General features: G+C 37.4%; 1 protein-coding gene across 1 annotated transcript in view; it reads right to left on the bottom strand.

The window, feature by feature from the left end:
* The window catches only part of LOC104525608 (catenin delta-2), a gene marked incomplete at both ends in the record, with an annotated part of 76956 nt that extends 60321 nt beyond the window's left edge, over positions 1 to 16635 (bottom strand). The window contains one exon of the mRNA XM_010168813.1: positions 16503 to 16635. Coding sequence (XP_010167115.1) covers positions 16503 to 16635 — 133 coding nt within the window. The remainder of the gene's footprint in view (positions 1 to 16502) is intronic.
* Positions 16636 to 17141: the final 506 nt, after the last annotated feature.

Genomic DNA, 17141 nt, shown 5'->3' with positions numbered 1-17141 from the left:
CAAACAACAAAAGCCTTTTTAATCAGTGGCAGCCAGTGCAGTGTTTCTGAGACACTCTTTGACTACAACCACCCTGCTCCTTTCAGGCTCACCACACAGCCCAGGACACTCCAGGGAAGTCCAAGAGGGCACTGCCGCCTTGTACACAGTATTAATAAAATTATGACATTTCTAGATTTTTTTACTGCAATTCCAAATCCTCTCCATGAGATCTTTCCATTACTTATCTTTGCCTGTTTTACATTACCAAAATGACTTTCATCTAAGGGTGGGGGGGGGGGGGGGGGGAAGGTCTGTATTTTTCAGAGAAGGGTTTGGAAGATGGGCAGCCTCATTGCTAGCTAGTTTCAAAGGGCTGATTCCTAAAACTTAAAAAGGACGCGAAGGGAAGAAAACAAATCTCCATAAAAACAGAATATGGGAACAATATTTAGTACGATATGTCTCTTAAGATAAATGTACTGGCTCAAGCTTTAATTTCTCTCCACTATTTCTCCTGACGTTCCCATGGAGCAGCAAGTAGACAACACAAAATCTGCACATTGCAAACGCACATGAGATTTATTACAGACAAATCTACCTGTAACATCATAGAGCAATTTAGTCTCATTAGCAAAGTAATTTGCTACAAGTTTTAAAAAGTGCTGAGCAATTTTACCTTAAAATAGAGTGGAATGTTATGCAAATTGCTGCATTATCTCCGAAGTATAATTTGTTTCAGGAATCTAAATCGAGGTTTGGATCTAGGACCCATTTAAGAATGGTTTTGTAGAACTGTCACTAAGGACTTGTTAGATCAGACACAAAGGCAACATAAAGCTGTGAGCAGGCATAATTTAACTAAATTCAACCACTGGTACATATGCAACGTTCTGCTTTAAGTTACATAAGACCTGTTTCCTGTGTGCTAAACTGCAGCACATGGAGAAGCAAGGGGATCTTTTTTCTGTGTCCACAGAAATCAGGTAGGTGTTTGGAGGAATGGTTGTGCGACACACAAGGAATCACAGCACACGGTCAATACTCAGCAGCTTTTATTCTGGGAGTGGATATTCTGCTACCGAGTATACATTTGTTTATCCCTGTGTCTCTTAAGTGACCTCTTTAGATCCTGGGATCTATGTGTGGGGTTAACAGAGACTCGAAAACATGTTCTGAACAGGAGGAGACTCAAACTTGTGTTCTAAAATTGCCCTGAAAAGGTATGAATAAATGTGCTGCTTTCTCAGTCAGTAAGCCTTAATGTATTCTGCACTGTGATACATTGTGTTTTTCATGCTTGGAAGGAAGGTTATGCCTATTATAAATAAAGGTTTCAGCATGATTTTATTTTTTACAAAAAAAATTTCTGGCTAGGTGTGAGTTACCTATAATAGTAAAGCAGTTTACCCCTAATGCTCTTAAAAAATATTGAATTTGTAGGCTGACACAAGCATCGTATTCTAAATCTAAACATCAAGCATTAATGGGATCATACAAATAACACTCATAACTGCAGGTGTAGAGCTGACCTGAAGTGCTTGTCTGACTGTGAAGGTATCAGAAAAGTGGTTTTCAATCCCAATGTTAAAAGCAGTATCTTCTAAAATGAACAGATCGGCACTGACCTGCAATAACCAAGCTTCGCAGCTTCTGAATCACTGCGGGTATAAACTAACACTGAGGAACACACACGAATTAGGGAAAATACAGAAAAGCCAAAGTCCTTTGAAGGTATTGCAATTAACCAATTTTAATTTGGGGTCTTTGCTTTTTGAAATAGTAAAAAACCGCACAATATTAAAGAAGATGTGTGCACTTTATAGATAAAGCAATGGTAATATTAATTTAGGATGCAAAAAAAAATGGCATTACTCAAGTACTGATCTAGTACTGTCTGAAGTTAAATGAAAAATTATTATTAATGCCAAGGGTTTGGATCATTTACTTTCTGGTATCTAAAAAGAATTAAGCATCTATTTGAGAGTGAAGGATTACCTTTACTATCGGGGAAAAAAAAAATCAGTGCATATACTTCATGTAAGAACATCCTAGTATCCCAATAACTCCCAGTGAAGTTATACTTCATGTAAGAACATCCTAGTATCCCAATACCTAGATTCCCAGTGAAGTTAAACAAGATATAGAAAATTCAACAATTTTTTTTAATGTAAAGAAAAAGTAAGTTTTTTAGACAAATGCAGTAAGTCAGTACTTCAGATACTGTAACAGTAATGGAGGACACCAACTTAGTGTCAGATAAAAATTTCGGAAGTGGTAGCTAGCTACATTCAGTTAAGTGTATTTAATAACAGTGGGATTTAGTCAATGTGAACACAAATACCATCTTGAAACAATGTGGTCACCAGTAAGATCACAGAAAATACCTTTTTTCAGTCATTCAAGCCCCAACAATAGAACAAGTGTAACTGATGTTTCAGCTCTAATTGGAAATAAAAAGATCCTTTGTTGATGCTTTCTGTAGCTATCTCAGATAGCCAGCCTCACTGAAAAAACAACATGCTACTTCTTCTCAGATTAATAATACATTTACAATTTATTAGATCTAGTATCATACTGCCACCTGATGACCTCTGCTCCCATGACAGTCTATACTGCAATTTAAACAAGAGGTAGTCTCTCCTTATAACTGGTGTATTATCCTCCTTAGAATCTCTCAGTGACATGAGAATCTTCTGTCTTAAAGCTGAAGTATTTGGGGGGCCAGTCATTGCCTCAAAAGCTAATGAATGCATTCTCACAACACCCCTCTCTGGTAGGATGTTTTGCTAACAGAAACTCAGGCACTTGAAATGAAATTATATGCCAAGGTCGCAAAGCCAGGCTGTGGCACAGCTACAACTACGACCAGTAATTTAAGAGTTCCAGTGCAAAGCAGCATTGCAGAATCTTTCCTCTGTCTTCCCATTTACCTGAGTATTATAACTGCAGTAAAAGTTAGCACAAGTAAACCTGCCTCATATTTAAAGTACTTTGTAATACCCATGGTTCAATATGCAAAATTATATATATATATATATATATAAAAGTATGAATTATAAGAAGTGTGTGTGTGTATACATAGATATACTTGCACTGGTTTGAATATTATTTTTTCCTGTTTGCCTAGCTCAGGTTCTTTGCCTTCTAAAATCCACAACATACTTCTGATTTTTTTCTGAATCTCCTATACTCTTTGAAACAGGGAAGGACCAGAACTATTGCATGAACTATTTCTTTGTATCTGTTAAATGATCCTCAGAGTGGGCATTACAATCCCTGCTTTTCATACAGATGAGTATGCAGGAACAAATAAAATCTCTTTGTAAAACTAAAAAACATTAGTATATTCCAAATAACTTTTCAAGTCATATCTCACAGATCTAATGCATTTCCATATCTTCCTGAACCAAGGTCTCTACAAGGTACCTCCCTTAGAAATGTCAGCTGTTTATCAGGAAATAGTACTTCTCTGGGATGAGGAGAAGGAGACAATCTGGCCCACAATGAGTAAAAAATGTACAAAACTTCAGAATTTCAATATTGTTTAGGTTTTTTAAAATATTTTGTTTTTAATTGTATTGGTTTTTTTCTTTTATTCCTTATGTGGTATGAGTCATACTCTGAGCTATTCCAGTGTAAACCCTAGAAGAGCAGGATTTACCTTAGCAGCACTGCCATAATCTGACTCTGAGATTAAGTTAAAGACTTTCTGGTTCAAGTGACTTCAAATAGTTTCCTGCAGTGGCTGGACAGACAGGTAGGTATTTTAATTTTAGATCCTCAGGTGGCCTTATGCCTCTACAAACCTGTGACTTCTACTAAAACCACTCTCAGTAGCTTAGTAACAGTCATCTCTGTATTTTTTTAAACACATTTTGGAGATCAGCTGGTGGTCTTTACCTTAGATGTTTCAGTGGCATGGCCTTTTTATCAGGGCTACAATTCACCTTATTGAAGTAATTTTGCTGCCAACCTTTCTAGTAAAGATATGTTGAGAAATCATCAAATTACAGATATTGATATCAATCTAGGTTTATTTCTATACACAGTGTGAAAAGTCTTAGTGGAGCTTGCTGGATGATGAGAACAGTAATAAAAATATGAATCCTCTGCATTCATACATCAGGCTAATAAATCAGAAAAGCAATTGGCAAAAGAGTTATGAATAGAAAGAAATTCATGGCATATATCCTAGAATGTTATACAGCTTGAAAAAGTTGCAAACATATTTATTGTCCATTCAAAATGTGGGGACATCATATTACTTATGTCAAATGACACTGTCTTTCAGTGTGCATTACCTTCCCTTCCCTGCTGCTTAATATTTTCAAATACAAAAGATACAGCTTTTACAAATGTTTTAATACAACTGGGACATTTTTTTCTTCAGACCAGTGGAAAGATTCACAACACAGTTCTTAGTGCTTCTGCTGCATGCCACAGAAAGTAGCACAGAGGCATTCATTTTGCACACATAATAATGATATTTTTTTTTCCCTCTCCTCCTAACTGTGTGAAAAGCATTATCACCAGATGTTCACATCTGAATTTTCTGGCTAATTGAATTTATTCCCTAAAATTCTCTTCTAGGTGTTTACTCATTCAGAGGCAAACTGTCTGCTCAGAGCTAAAAAAAAAAAGACAGAAGCCTTTAGTCAGTATTCTCATCTTCTGCAAGGTAGACACTGTAGGAGCAAGTGCATACCCAGATAAACAGGAGATCTGGATAGGTTTTGTTCAAGACCTCACTCACTCCCTTCACCCCACAGGAAGGCCAGTGCCAGGCTCCTGAACAGCAGCAAAACAGAGGTCAAACTCAGTATCCCAAAGATGTTTGCAGACATTGCTATAGACAATTGTTAATAATTCAAAAACAATTATTTGACCTGCTTTGACTCTAAATAATTGTTGCAGACTATTTATTAGTATTTATTAGTATCATAGAAAAGTGTATCTTAAAGGGAAAGTTCTGGGAAGAGTGGGCAAAACTTTGTCCATTTGGTTATTCCTTGGAGAGGGAATAACTGGGTGTTAAGGGGGGAACATGAAAGCAGGTTAAAGCAGTATGTGGGATAAAAATACCAATACATATTCTAAATATTAAGTCCCCCACTTTGTAAAATGATAACTTTTTCAGTCACTTCGTAAATTCATTTGATTCACGGTCTTTGTGAGATGAGTTAGAATCATGTAAAGTCACAAAACGACTGAAAACAACAGGAAAGCAGCAAGCAAAATGTCTAAGTTTTGCTTATCTTGCATTAACTCAGAAAAAACCAACCACATACATATTCTAAATATTAAGTCCCCCACTTTGTAAAATGATAACTTTTTCAGTCACTTCGTAAATTCATTTGATTCACGGTCTTTGTGAGATGAGTTAGAATCATGTAAAGTCACAAAACGACTGAAAACAACAGGAAAGCAGCAAGCAAAATGTCTAAGTTTTGCTTATCTTGCATTAACCCAGAAAAAAACAACCACAACATGTTCCACTTCGTTTATGAAGTAATATACTCTTGGTTGTTTATTTTTAAAACCATGTCACTTTGCAGGATTGATACTTTGTTCCCAGTTGAGGCTATTTTTCAAAAGGAATAATTTTGAAATGTGAATGCAGTAAACCCAAACCATTACTCAAGATCCTTAGCAGAGCAGAGGAGTAAAAGACAAGAATTGGCCCTCACAACCTACTACTACTTTGCTGTGCAGTCTTCAGTTAACATCCTAACTCTTCAATTCCCTCTTTTAACTGAACGTTACTCCTGTGGGGCTTGTTATTAATTCACTGATTGAACAACTGTAATATTTTCCTAATGTTACATCAAGTGAAATATATGCCAGGTGCATAGTAAATCATTATTATAATTCCAGCAAAGTACCCTGATGATGAAATCAAGAATAACCATGGTTAAATGACCCCAGAGGGATCCTAGAGTGTAAAATGCCACCCCTTCTGCGCTGCAGAAAGCAGAGATTGTGGACACACAGCACAGTACTCAGTGACATTCATTAATACTCAGTCTTCATAAAGACTGTGCACAAAACAAAGACATGCACTCTATCACCAGAAGAGATAAATGTCATAAAATGACATAAAATTAGGTGCATAAATTAGATGGTGAAACTGAATGGAGAAACACATTCAAAAATGCTTTTGAAAGCAAGACTATCAGTTTAAGATTTAATTCCCTGACAGAAGGTGGGCTCTTGTGGTAGTGTTTTAGGTTTTTTTAAAGCAAAAAGGCCTATCGTTTTATAGTTAACCATGCTTCTGGAATTTATTAGCAAAGTAAAGACAATTCATTATCAAGAAAAAAATAGACTGATATATTATGATAAAAATTATTCAGTAACTCAGCGCTGGACTCTAGATTGGTAGAGAAACAGAATTATAATACTTTAACGCTAGTGAACGAAAGTGTGTTTTTTATAAACATTATTCTAAATAATAATGTTTTAAGACTATTAAGAGTGTAAGTGGCCTTAACAACAGTGTTAACATAGATTACTGTGTTAAGACCAATGCAGCCATTTCTGCTTCGTCTATTTTAGTTAATATTACAGAGGGAAAATGTTCAGCCACAGGCTTGTATTACAGGCAATGAGTTAGTGATTCCTTGCTTCACACAATTCAAACTGAAAGAGGAGAGAGAGTGTAATGGAGATAGTATAAAGGGACATCCAAAGCAGACATATTAGACACTTCAAACCAGCACTGCAGTTACTGAAACGTTATTGACCATATTCTCTTGCACATCTATCAACAGAGAAGGGCTTGAAGTGAACAAATCATTATTTTACTCAGGAGAAACAGACTGTTTACATCTGCCTTCCTTAACACAGAAATATATCTCAAGTCACTGACTGCTGGAATAAATTAAATGAAAGGGAGCAGAGAGACTATGGGAGGTTACATAGGTCTGAAGATGGGATCATATGGGGCTGATTTAAAAAAAAAAAAAAAAAAAAAGCAGCAGCAATAGCACAAAACAAAGGTTGCTTCCAAAAAATCTACTCCTATAGAAAGAAGGTGAGACAAGCCATAGTTAGAACTCATCAGAGTGATGACATCTTGATCATGGAAAAAAAAAGGGCTTTGTTTCTATAAATCTAACAAAATAGAGGATTCATCCATCATCTGTTCCAGATCTGTGTTTTAAGAATCTTCCAATAGGACAGGGGAAAAGACATCTTCAGCCCCTATATCCCACTCCAAATTAAGGTGACTGCAAGAATGCCAGAAGATGCACCGTGCCAGGCAAACTGAAGACAGAAAGGCCACTGGGACACAGCCTTGCACCCTCTCCTCTCAACCCAAGAGATGGGAGAAAGCAGTGATTTCAGACACCACAGGAGAGCCTGTTGCCAGTGAGGATCCAGTATTGTGCATCCAGCCCTGTGGAGCATGAACCGTCGCTGTCTCCTTTGGGCAACTTTCCACCTCCTGAAGCAGCTGCTGATGAAACAAGAAGTATCCGAGAGCGCTACAACAGAGGACCAAGACAATCCTCTCCTACACTCACAAGTCAGTCGGGGCACACCTCTGCTCTCATGGCTGTCCACATCAAAGAGTAGTATTTGGCATTTTTGGTACCATTTTTGAGTACATCATAAAAGCACCCACAATGAAAGCCAAGAGGGACAGCCCTCACAAACCTTTTCAATCTGAAACTGCACAGGTGTTCGTATTGATGGGTTGTTGACAACCTATCACCCTTGAGAAGAATAACAGCAAATAATCAAAGTAGAATAAAATTATAATTCCATTTATAGAAGAGCTCAGGGTAAAAAATGGACCTAGGGCTTGAAACAGTCAACTGCTTTCAGTATAAACTCATTTCCTTTCAGGTACATTCAGGTATACTTGCTTTTACTTAATCTATTCATCATTTCTGACATCTTCACACATTTATCCTATCTTTCTCTTCTCTTTCTGACTACGATGAAACATAAATACCTAATTTTTTGTGTCGCAGCATGACAGAGTGGATTTGAGTCATAGGTATGATAGAGAAAGCTAAAGTAACAGATACGCAAATTGATGAAATTAATTGCTCGTCACAGTTTGGCTTTGTAATTATCATTTCCCCAGTTTCATTTAATAATTACAGGTCAGTTATTTCACACTTTGCAGTTACTTCTCATGTAAAATAGATGTAGTACACCACAAATACTATAACAGAGTAGCCTCTGTAGGTTGAAATACATTCTTCAAGTACCACCAGTTCAAAAGCTCTTTGCAAAAAGAAAGTTAAAAAGATAAATAAGCCTTTAGGAGGAATGAAAAATGGCAATCCTCATGCTAAAGAATAAAAAGCTTGGATGTAATGGGATAAGAAGTAATCATAAAGCTATTTGTATATTTTGTCTTCCTGTGATGAGTAAGACTCTGGTGCTGCTGATGGTTGTGTTTGGAAGTTACACCTAACTTTCTTTCAGTGTAAAATCATATCCTTGCATTACAAGGTGCAAGGAGTGGAACATCTTGTTGGGAAAAACTATTCCAATAATGCAAAATACAATTTACAAAAGACAAATCAAAGGGTAACTTCCAAAAATACTTTAAGAGTAAAGTGTGTATATATATATATATACCAAAAGACAAATCAAAGGGTAACTTCCAAAAACACTTTAAGAGTAAAGTGTATATATATATATATATAGATAGATAGATAGATAGATAGATAGATAGATAGATATAAAGCATTTTATAGAGGAATAATTGACAGTATGAAAACCCAAGCTATCTTGTAAAACAACACAGAATCTGTTGATTGACTTCTTAGAAAACAGATGAGAGGTCAGTAAGAACCTGAAAGTTAAGTCATAGAATCATAGAATCGTTTGGTTGGAAAAGACCTTTGAGATCATAGAGTCCAACCGTACCTGTCCACTACTAAACCGTATCTCTGAGCACCTCATCTACCCGTCTTTTAAATACCTCCAGGGATGGTGACTCAACCACCTCCCTAGGCAGCCCATTCCAGTGCCTGATAACCCTTTCAATGAAGAAATTTTTCCTGACACCCAATCTGTACCTCTGTCCCCACAATGTGAGGACATTTCCTCTTGTTCTGTCACTAGTAACCTGGGAGAAAAGAGACACACACACCCACATCTCTACACCCTCCTTTCAGGTAGCTGTAGAGAGCAACAAGGTCTCCCCCTCAGCCTTCTCTTCTCCAGACTAAACAACCACAGTTCCATCAGCTGTTCCGCACAAGACTTGTGTTCCAGGCCCTTCACCAGCTTTGCTGCCCTTCTCTGGACACGCTCTTAATCTCTTAAGATTGTGAGCCTTACTGACCTGGTGATGACCTATTGCAGAAGCCTTTATGCCCCTAACATATTTGTATCGCATTTAATGCGATCATGGATATTCTATCATACACGTGCAGCCTGATCCCTTTTTTTTTTTTAATTACCCTAAATTCTTGTCTGCAAGTCCCTCCTTTAACAGGAACCCAGGCTGTAGTGTTGCATGTGGTTGTTGTGACCCAAGTGCAGGACCTGGCACCTGGCCTTGTTGAACCTCAACAAGTCCTGTAACATCATCATTAATGAGGCTTTATAAAATAAATAAAGACTGTTTCTGAGTACATTACTGTGTGTTGCTTTACTTCATTACAGTAATTTCTACCAGTAAAAACAACACAGAAAGTGTATTTGACAGGGAATGTTTGACATTTACTTGCACAGGTGAATACGACTGCTCAGGGTGATGGGGAGACAGACCCAAACCATCCTGCATGCAGTTGTCTGAAAGTAGGCAAGCAAAAGCATGAACATCTCAGTGCTCACTTTGGGAATCAGGTGCAGGCCAGCACCCCTTCTTGTAAGCAACCATCATTAAAAGAGTAAATTCATTGTGAAGCCATTTAGGGAAATATTTCTCAAACTGTGAGATTTTACCCATACAGATGTTTAACATATGAAAACTATGGTTATCAAAGTACTAATAAAATGTTTATAACTGAACAGGGAAGTATACTTTCTCCGAAAGTATGCAATTATTTTCTGCACTAAAATGCACTCTCAACAAATGTTTTAGAGTACCTCTGCAATTTTTACATTACTTTTCCATATCACCTATGAAATATTTCTTTCATTTAAATTAAATACAATGCCTATATCATCTTGTATGCAGATATTAAGGGAGTATGCATAATGTCTTTAATGGAAAGCTGACAATATCATCACCTGACAAGCCAAATTCCAGCCTTCAACTGAAGAGATTTTAGAAGAGAGAAGGGGAAGGGTATGAGAAGGTTACAGGAAAGTGAATGCAAAACGCTGATTTTTCTTCAAACACATAGGAAAAGAAAGATATTCTGTTTTCTCTGGAACTCCTTATGGAAACAGAGGGGAATCTTGCAGAGCACTGTAGAAACAAAATCAAGATATTCTTCAATCATGATGAGAGCACCTCCAATCCCCTTTCTGGATCCTTCAAGTGTTATGAAGAATTCTGACAGCATTAGCCAGCAGGTCTAAAAGCATTATCATGGACTGTCTGTTTACCACTCTGTACTAAGTATAAGTATTCCCTGGAACAAAGCCATACTAGAAAAAGGCACATGCATAACTTTGACCATCATGGATCTAACAGTATTATGGGTGACATCAAAGTTAATACAACACTGCAATTGTGAATTACAGATGTAAATGAGATACAGGTGACAAAAAAAAAATATCCTGGAAGATGACAATAACTTACATTACATAGTGAGATATTTATTCTTATATGGCTCATGTTCATATTCCATTTCAATCAGATGGACTAACACACACTTAACAGAATAGAGGATGGGAAACAAAGATCTACATTCATCAAGGCCTCACTAGAGTAGTCTATGCCTGAAGCATGAAAGAGCGGTGGTATTGTGCTGAGAGGGTTCTGGACACATTCTGAAGAACTCACGGAAGAAGATGAAGAAAAACTTTTAAGATTAATGACAAAATGAATGCCAATTATGGTTTTGAGTAAGTTTGGAAAATAACTGCTTTCAGCGTGCAAACACTCTTTTTTTTTTAGAACACGATGCAGCAATGTCTGGACTGATACTTTTCTTCTAAGACCATCTGAAGAGAATATATGGGAATGCTGTCTGAGATAAATAGGATACTGTCCGATCCAGCAAGGTTTATTAAGGATGCAAGGGAAGGCTTCAGGCAGGACAGTTCAATAGTTACTGTTCTTTTATTTCGCACCTTTGCACAATTTTCCTGAGATGAGAACCTCAAGTACTGTGGCTTTGATGGTAAAAATTAATTTCCTAGCTTGCAGAAAGGAGTCATTGGTGCCAAAGCCCCCAAATGACCTGTTACACCTTTGCAGCTGACTGTAGGCTGCCATTTTCCATGAGAACAAAATGGTGTTGGCGTGTGAAACTGCACAACTCAATCCTTTTATATGGTGATCTCATACAAAGGAGTAAGCTGTCATTACAACAAGAAAAATTGCTGTGGAAGAATGAATCCTGTGTTTAATAGAATGTGTTCTTTCAAATAAATGTTCTTTGCTGAGTATTTTAAAACGCTTCTCTTTTCCTATATCCCCTGCCTGTTCCTTCTTGGCACCCAGGACCAGCTACCCTGGCTCTACTCACAATCTTACTGTTGTTGGTGTAAAAGCCCTCTCCTAAGGAGAAAATGCCATCTGAAAGGGCCTTCTTGTGCTCTTCTGCCTGATCGACTTTTCATTTGATTTCAAAGACCTAATCAAAACTTCTTCCCTCCTTTCCTTTTGCCTTCTAGTTGCATTTTTCACTGTCATCAGTGAAAAAATAATTTATATAATGAATTGCTAAAATATTCTGAATTTCAGAATTATAATGCCTAACTGTAATGGTCTGCCTGCTAATTTTTACAGCCTTTAGCCTTCTGCCTCTCTATGTCCCCTCTCTCGTATGTGAGATCTTCAGTGAGGACTGGTCACTGCTCAATAAGAAATGAAAAAAACAACTATCAGACATTAGCAAAAATAATCCAATTTCTTCTACCCGATTCTAATACCTGCTGTACCACCTAAGCACCAAGCACAGGGAACTGAGGTAGAGCATAAGAAGTGTAACTAACAGCAGATGTAGTGCCTGCCTTGCAGTCAGCAATACTTAAGGAGACTCAGAAAGAGCACGTACGGAAAAATTCCAGGTAAGAGGAGCAGTTACCATAATACTTTTAAATAAAGACTAGCACTGAATGGTTTTGAGCAGCACAGAAGCGGCAGCATCTGCAAGAAATAACACCATCTTTATCATTGGTCAGTGTTCACTGCATTTACCTATTGCTGTACTGGTATATACACTGGAAGAAAAAAAATAAAAATTCTACCAGAAATATAAAACCTAATTCAATCCAGAAGTTTTTATGTGAAAAAAGTAAATGAATTCTGACACCTCTAGTAGCCAGCCCAGGGCATCTTCACATAAACAGTTACCAACTGTGTTTGAAAGTCCTTTAAGTTAGAGAAGGGCATTTGCAGACCCCATTGGTCTGAGAAAATTGCTACATAAAAGACTGAGCAGGGCGTTTACACGTACACAGCAATAAAGGTACATTTAGAGTGATGTAATCAAATTCAGAAGTACGCCTGTGATCAACACGTGTTTTAGGAATAACAGCTACTGTAAGGAACATGGTCATGAAGGGAAAAAGATCTCTCATTTCCCTAGCCATACTTCAAATGTTTTTGACTGAGTTTCTTTTTCATAGTTGTCTTCTATAGAGAATTTCCACTTCCTTTTCTTGGGAGGGACAGAGGAAGCAAGGGGTAGTGTTGCACACTTCAGCCACAGAAATTAAAATATTTTAGAAGTGGAAAAAGTAATGGTAAAACCATAAAAGGTGTTGGGAATCTCAGAAATGCATGTAGTCATAGCTGCTATTTTCCATTTCTGTCTAAATTTTAGTTGACACCTTTCTACTCAAAAGGCATACAAAGGCCTTCGTCATATCAAATACACAAGGAGAAATTTTATACAAATGCCACTAAACTCTTATGAGAGTAGGACAGTTTAGCACTTTGCAAAAACAAAACTGGAAGACTGAAAGAATGGTCAGGTTCAGAGAACAGATCATTACTTGTATTTTTGGAGCCAATACACTACAAGTCATGCTTAAAAGAATCAAAAAAAGTAATTCAGGACAGTTATTTCCAGAAAATCTGGATAAAATAGCCATTAATTGCAGTGTGACAATTTGATGCTCATTAGTGATAAAGTAAATGACCATTATTTTTTTTCTGTCAGATAACTTGAGTTGAAACTCCAAGAACTGCATTACATTTCTAATTCAAAGCAACTAGTAAATAAACTGAATTGTTGCATAATATTATCCATTCTCTCTGTGTGTATGTTAAAGTGCATGTTACACATTAATACTTAACAAATCATTTAGTGAATTCAATTTGCTTTTTTCCTCAGTGTCTGTCAGGTGTATGAAATACCAGTAGTTTTCTTAACTGACACACTCCTATGTTTGTCCTTTCCCCAGGGTTTGAAAGACCACCAAGACAATTTTCTTCCTTTAGTCCAAGTTATTTGCTACTTTGAAGCTAAGCATTTGTTAAAAGAGCACAGTTTTCTGTGATTCAGAAGAATTGGAATTTTTCAGTTTTGTAATCTCAAACTTACATGTGGACTTCCAAAATTTGTAATTACTAATTTGACAAGAGGTTGCAAGGAAAATAAAAATCAGGATGAGTCCTGGTGCTTCTTTTCCCTGCGCTTGGTGTTCAAGCTGGCGCACTTCCCTGCAACTGCGTGTGGCAGAACTACCACCCTGCTTTCCAGGAAGAAGGATTTGGATACTGAAAGTTGTTGTTCTCAGAACAAGGAGAACTGGCCACAACACCAACTGCAACACAAATACTTTGCAGAAGAGGGAATTTTGATATCAGTTCCTATTATTTAGGTGTTAGTTCAACTCCTAATTCAGACACATCCTTAAGAGTCAGCACTTAAGTTGTCCCAGGTAAGTTCAACAGCACAACTCAAGTTCCTCTGGCCTTGTAAGAATCCAGGACATCTGCTGCAGTATCTGCTTATTGACAGAATTTTTAACTCCTCACACAAAAGGTTCCTCAAAAAATTCTTTTTCAGTGGGGAGCTCAAGCAGACCCTAAGCACAGTACCAAGCCCTTTGGGTAGATCCTGATTCCAAAAAACAAACATAGAAGCTGTTTATGTGCTTTGCTGAATCACGGCCTAAACACAACAGGACTTACCATTAAATACGTCAGGTCGGTAGATAGATAGATACAGATTAAATAATTTGCTAAAGTTGGATGCTTTAGTCTAAAAGGCTTTACAAAGCATTAAAAAAATACAAAATAGTACCACAGAATGGCTTGGGTTGGAAGGGACCTTAAAGATCATCTAGTTCCAACCCCTCTGCTGTGGACAGGGTGGCCAAACACTAGATCAGGCTGCCCAGGGCCCCATCCAACCTGGCCTTGAATGCCTCCAGGGATGGGGCATCCACAACTTCTCTGGGCAACCTGTTCCAGTGCCTCACCACCTTCTGGGAGAAAAATTTTCTCCTAATATCTAAGCTAAATCTCCCCTCTCTTAGTTTAAAATTATTTCCCCTTGTCCTATCACTACCTGCCCCTGTATAAAGTCACTCCCCTACTGTTTATAGGTTCCCTTCAAGTACTGGAAGGCTGCAATGAGGTATCCCTGGAGCCTTCTCTTCTCCAAGCTAAACAAGCCTAGCTCCCTCAACCTTTCTTCATAAGAGAGGTGCTCCAGCCCTCTGATCATCTTTGGCTCTCCTCTGGACCCGTTCCAACAGCTCTACATCTTTCTTGTGTTGGGGGCTCCAGGCCTGTACACAATACTCCAGATGGGGCCTCACGACTCATTTTTGTCAACTTAGAAAAATCTGTAATACCAGATTTGAAAGCATATTCTCAGGTTTAAAAAAATATATTTTGGCTTGTTTCCAAAGACAGTTTACATATTATGGAGTGAGGAATTTATCAAAGCCCTGAATAATAACAAAAGAAGGGGGGAAATTCTCATTTTATCTGTTATCCTTCTCCGGAGAAGAAGCTCAGAGAGCTGCCTAGCACTCTACTGTTTTATACGTTTATATTCAACCTTCCAGCTTGTGAGCCTGAAGCTTACAAAGGCTAATGTCCTAGTGGGATGGGTTAATTCAACAACAATCAGTCTTCTTTTTCCCCTAAATGGTTAGCAACAAAAATCAAACCATCTTCTTCCCTCAAATGTGATAGCTACCTAAGGGCTCTCAATCTATGTCTAACAGGAGGAAGCACAAATTGTACAATGAATAAATTGCTCTAATCACTTAACTGCCTTTCTCATAGATTAATCAATTCTTTTACTGAAAACCTAATTTGTGAATAAGGATGAGAAACAAGTATGGGGAGAGCGTGCAGTTAAAATTTTCAGCAATACCTGTAACAGAGTTCTCTTTTACAGTGCACAAACATTCTTCATTTTAACATTCACGTAAATATATTTTATTATTTCTAAGATGTTTGAAGTGATGTACACAGCCAGCACAGTTCTGCCAGTGCCAGCAGACCACATACTTACTGACTTGGGAATTTCCTCAGCATGAAAAAGCCCAGAAGGGAAAGCTGCTACAGCCAGCTAGACCCCTGGAGTGGTATGTTCTGAGAGTGAGGATAATGAAGCGCTAGCAAGCCAGCATCACTGCATAGTTCTGACAAATAAGCAATAGCAGATCTTGATCTCAGTTTACCTTTACATGTCAGGCACAGATTTATGTGCACACCACATGTCCCTGATTAGCACTATCTCTGAGAAGGCCAGGGGAGGCAGCTGGGGCTGGTAACAGCTTCACTCATTCAATTTTAATTGACTCCTGTGTGTTTGTCAGACCCCTCAGAGCTGCCTTCCTTCTGTTTCAACTTGTGCCAAAAGCTGAACTGGTCCCATTAACCAACCACAGGGAACGAGCAAGCAAGAAGTACCGACCAGCTACAGGTACAGAACAAAGTCTACATTGCTATTTGAATTACATTTTAGATACAATCTGCACTGAATTTCAAGATCATAGAACAATGATCACAGTTCAAGCTGCAAACCCAGTGAAATTCAACTCTATTCACAAAATTAAGCATTAAAGCAGGCTTTGGTTCAGAATCCTTTTGCTTAATTTTAATCTTCTGTGTCTGTACTTAGTGTCCAAACATATCTCTCTGAAAATCATACAGAAATGCCCATACACTTCAGTGAGATCAAGACTATACCACTAGCTGTTTACCGAACAACTACTGATACAGTTTTCAAATGGTATGCAATCAATCAAAATATTCAAAACAAAACAGAGTAACAATAATATTTTATGCATTTTTTACTTTCTCTAATAGTAATGAATGACTTAAGTGAAAGCTTCAGTAACGTGGGTCCAGACATATATCCTTGATCTCTCTTGTAACTCTTTTCAAAGTACATATAAAGAACTGGTGAAGATAAATGGCAGACAGCATCGCTGTTAAAAAAAGCGTTCATAAATCTTACCTCTGCCTTTATTTTATTGTCTCCGAAACAGAGGTGTTGTAAGTAGGCTGCAGCATTGGACTGTACTGAGGGAAATTGATGTTGTAACATCTGTATAACTTCTGGAAGCTCTGGATCTCGCCATCCGAACTCTCTGTGCAAAAATAAACGAGAAAGATTCATCAAAAATGCTGCTACTAGTGAATAAATGTGGCAACACTTGGGTCAATAAAGAAGACAGACATGTCTAAGTAAAATCTTGATTTTTTTTTCTCCTTTATTTTCAAAGCAAACATTAAATCAAATATGAAGCTGTTTTTAATTTTAAACTGTACTTCTCTGCCAAAAAAAAGGTGATATAAAGTATAATTAGAGTAACTTTGTGGAATCAGGTCTCTAATTGCTGTATGAAATCTTGATATAAGAAAAGAAAGAAAATACATGCTCATACCATTATACTATCTCTATTAAAATTAAAATCTGGAGGCTAGAATCAGAATCACAAATGGTTTGTTATACAATGCTAGTTTGTCAAAGTCATTTTGATTTACTGCAATCTTTATTTGATATAAATTGCTATCTTATATAGAAAGCAATGACCTATTTTGTCTTTTGGTATATTTTTTCCAGATATGGTCCATGCTCAGTGTAAAACTATTA

Source organism: Antrostomus carolinensis, unplaced genomic scaffold (assembly GCF_000700745.2).
Source record: "Antrostomus carolinensis isolate BGI_N321 unplaced genomic scaffold, ASM70074v2 scaffold2715, whole genome shotgun sequence".
Lineage (NCBI taxonomy): Eukaryota > Metazoa > Chordata > Aves > Caprimulgiformes > Caprimulgidae > Antrostomus > Antrostomus carolinensis.
The sequence above is the reverse complement of the archived record's forward strand: the minus strand, read 5'-3'. Positions and strand labels throughout refer to the sequence as shown.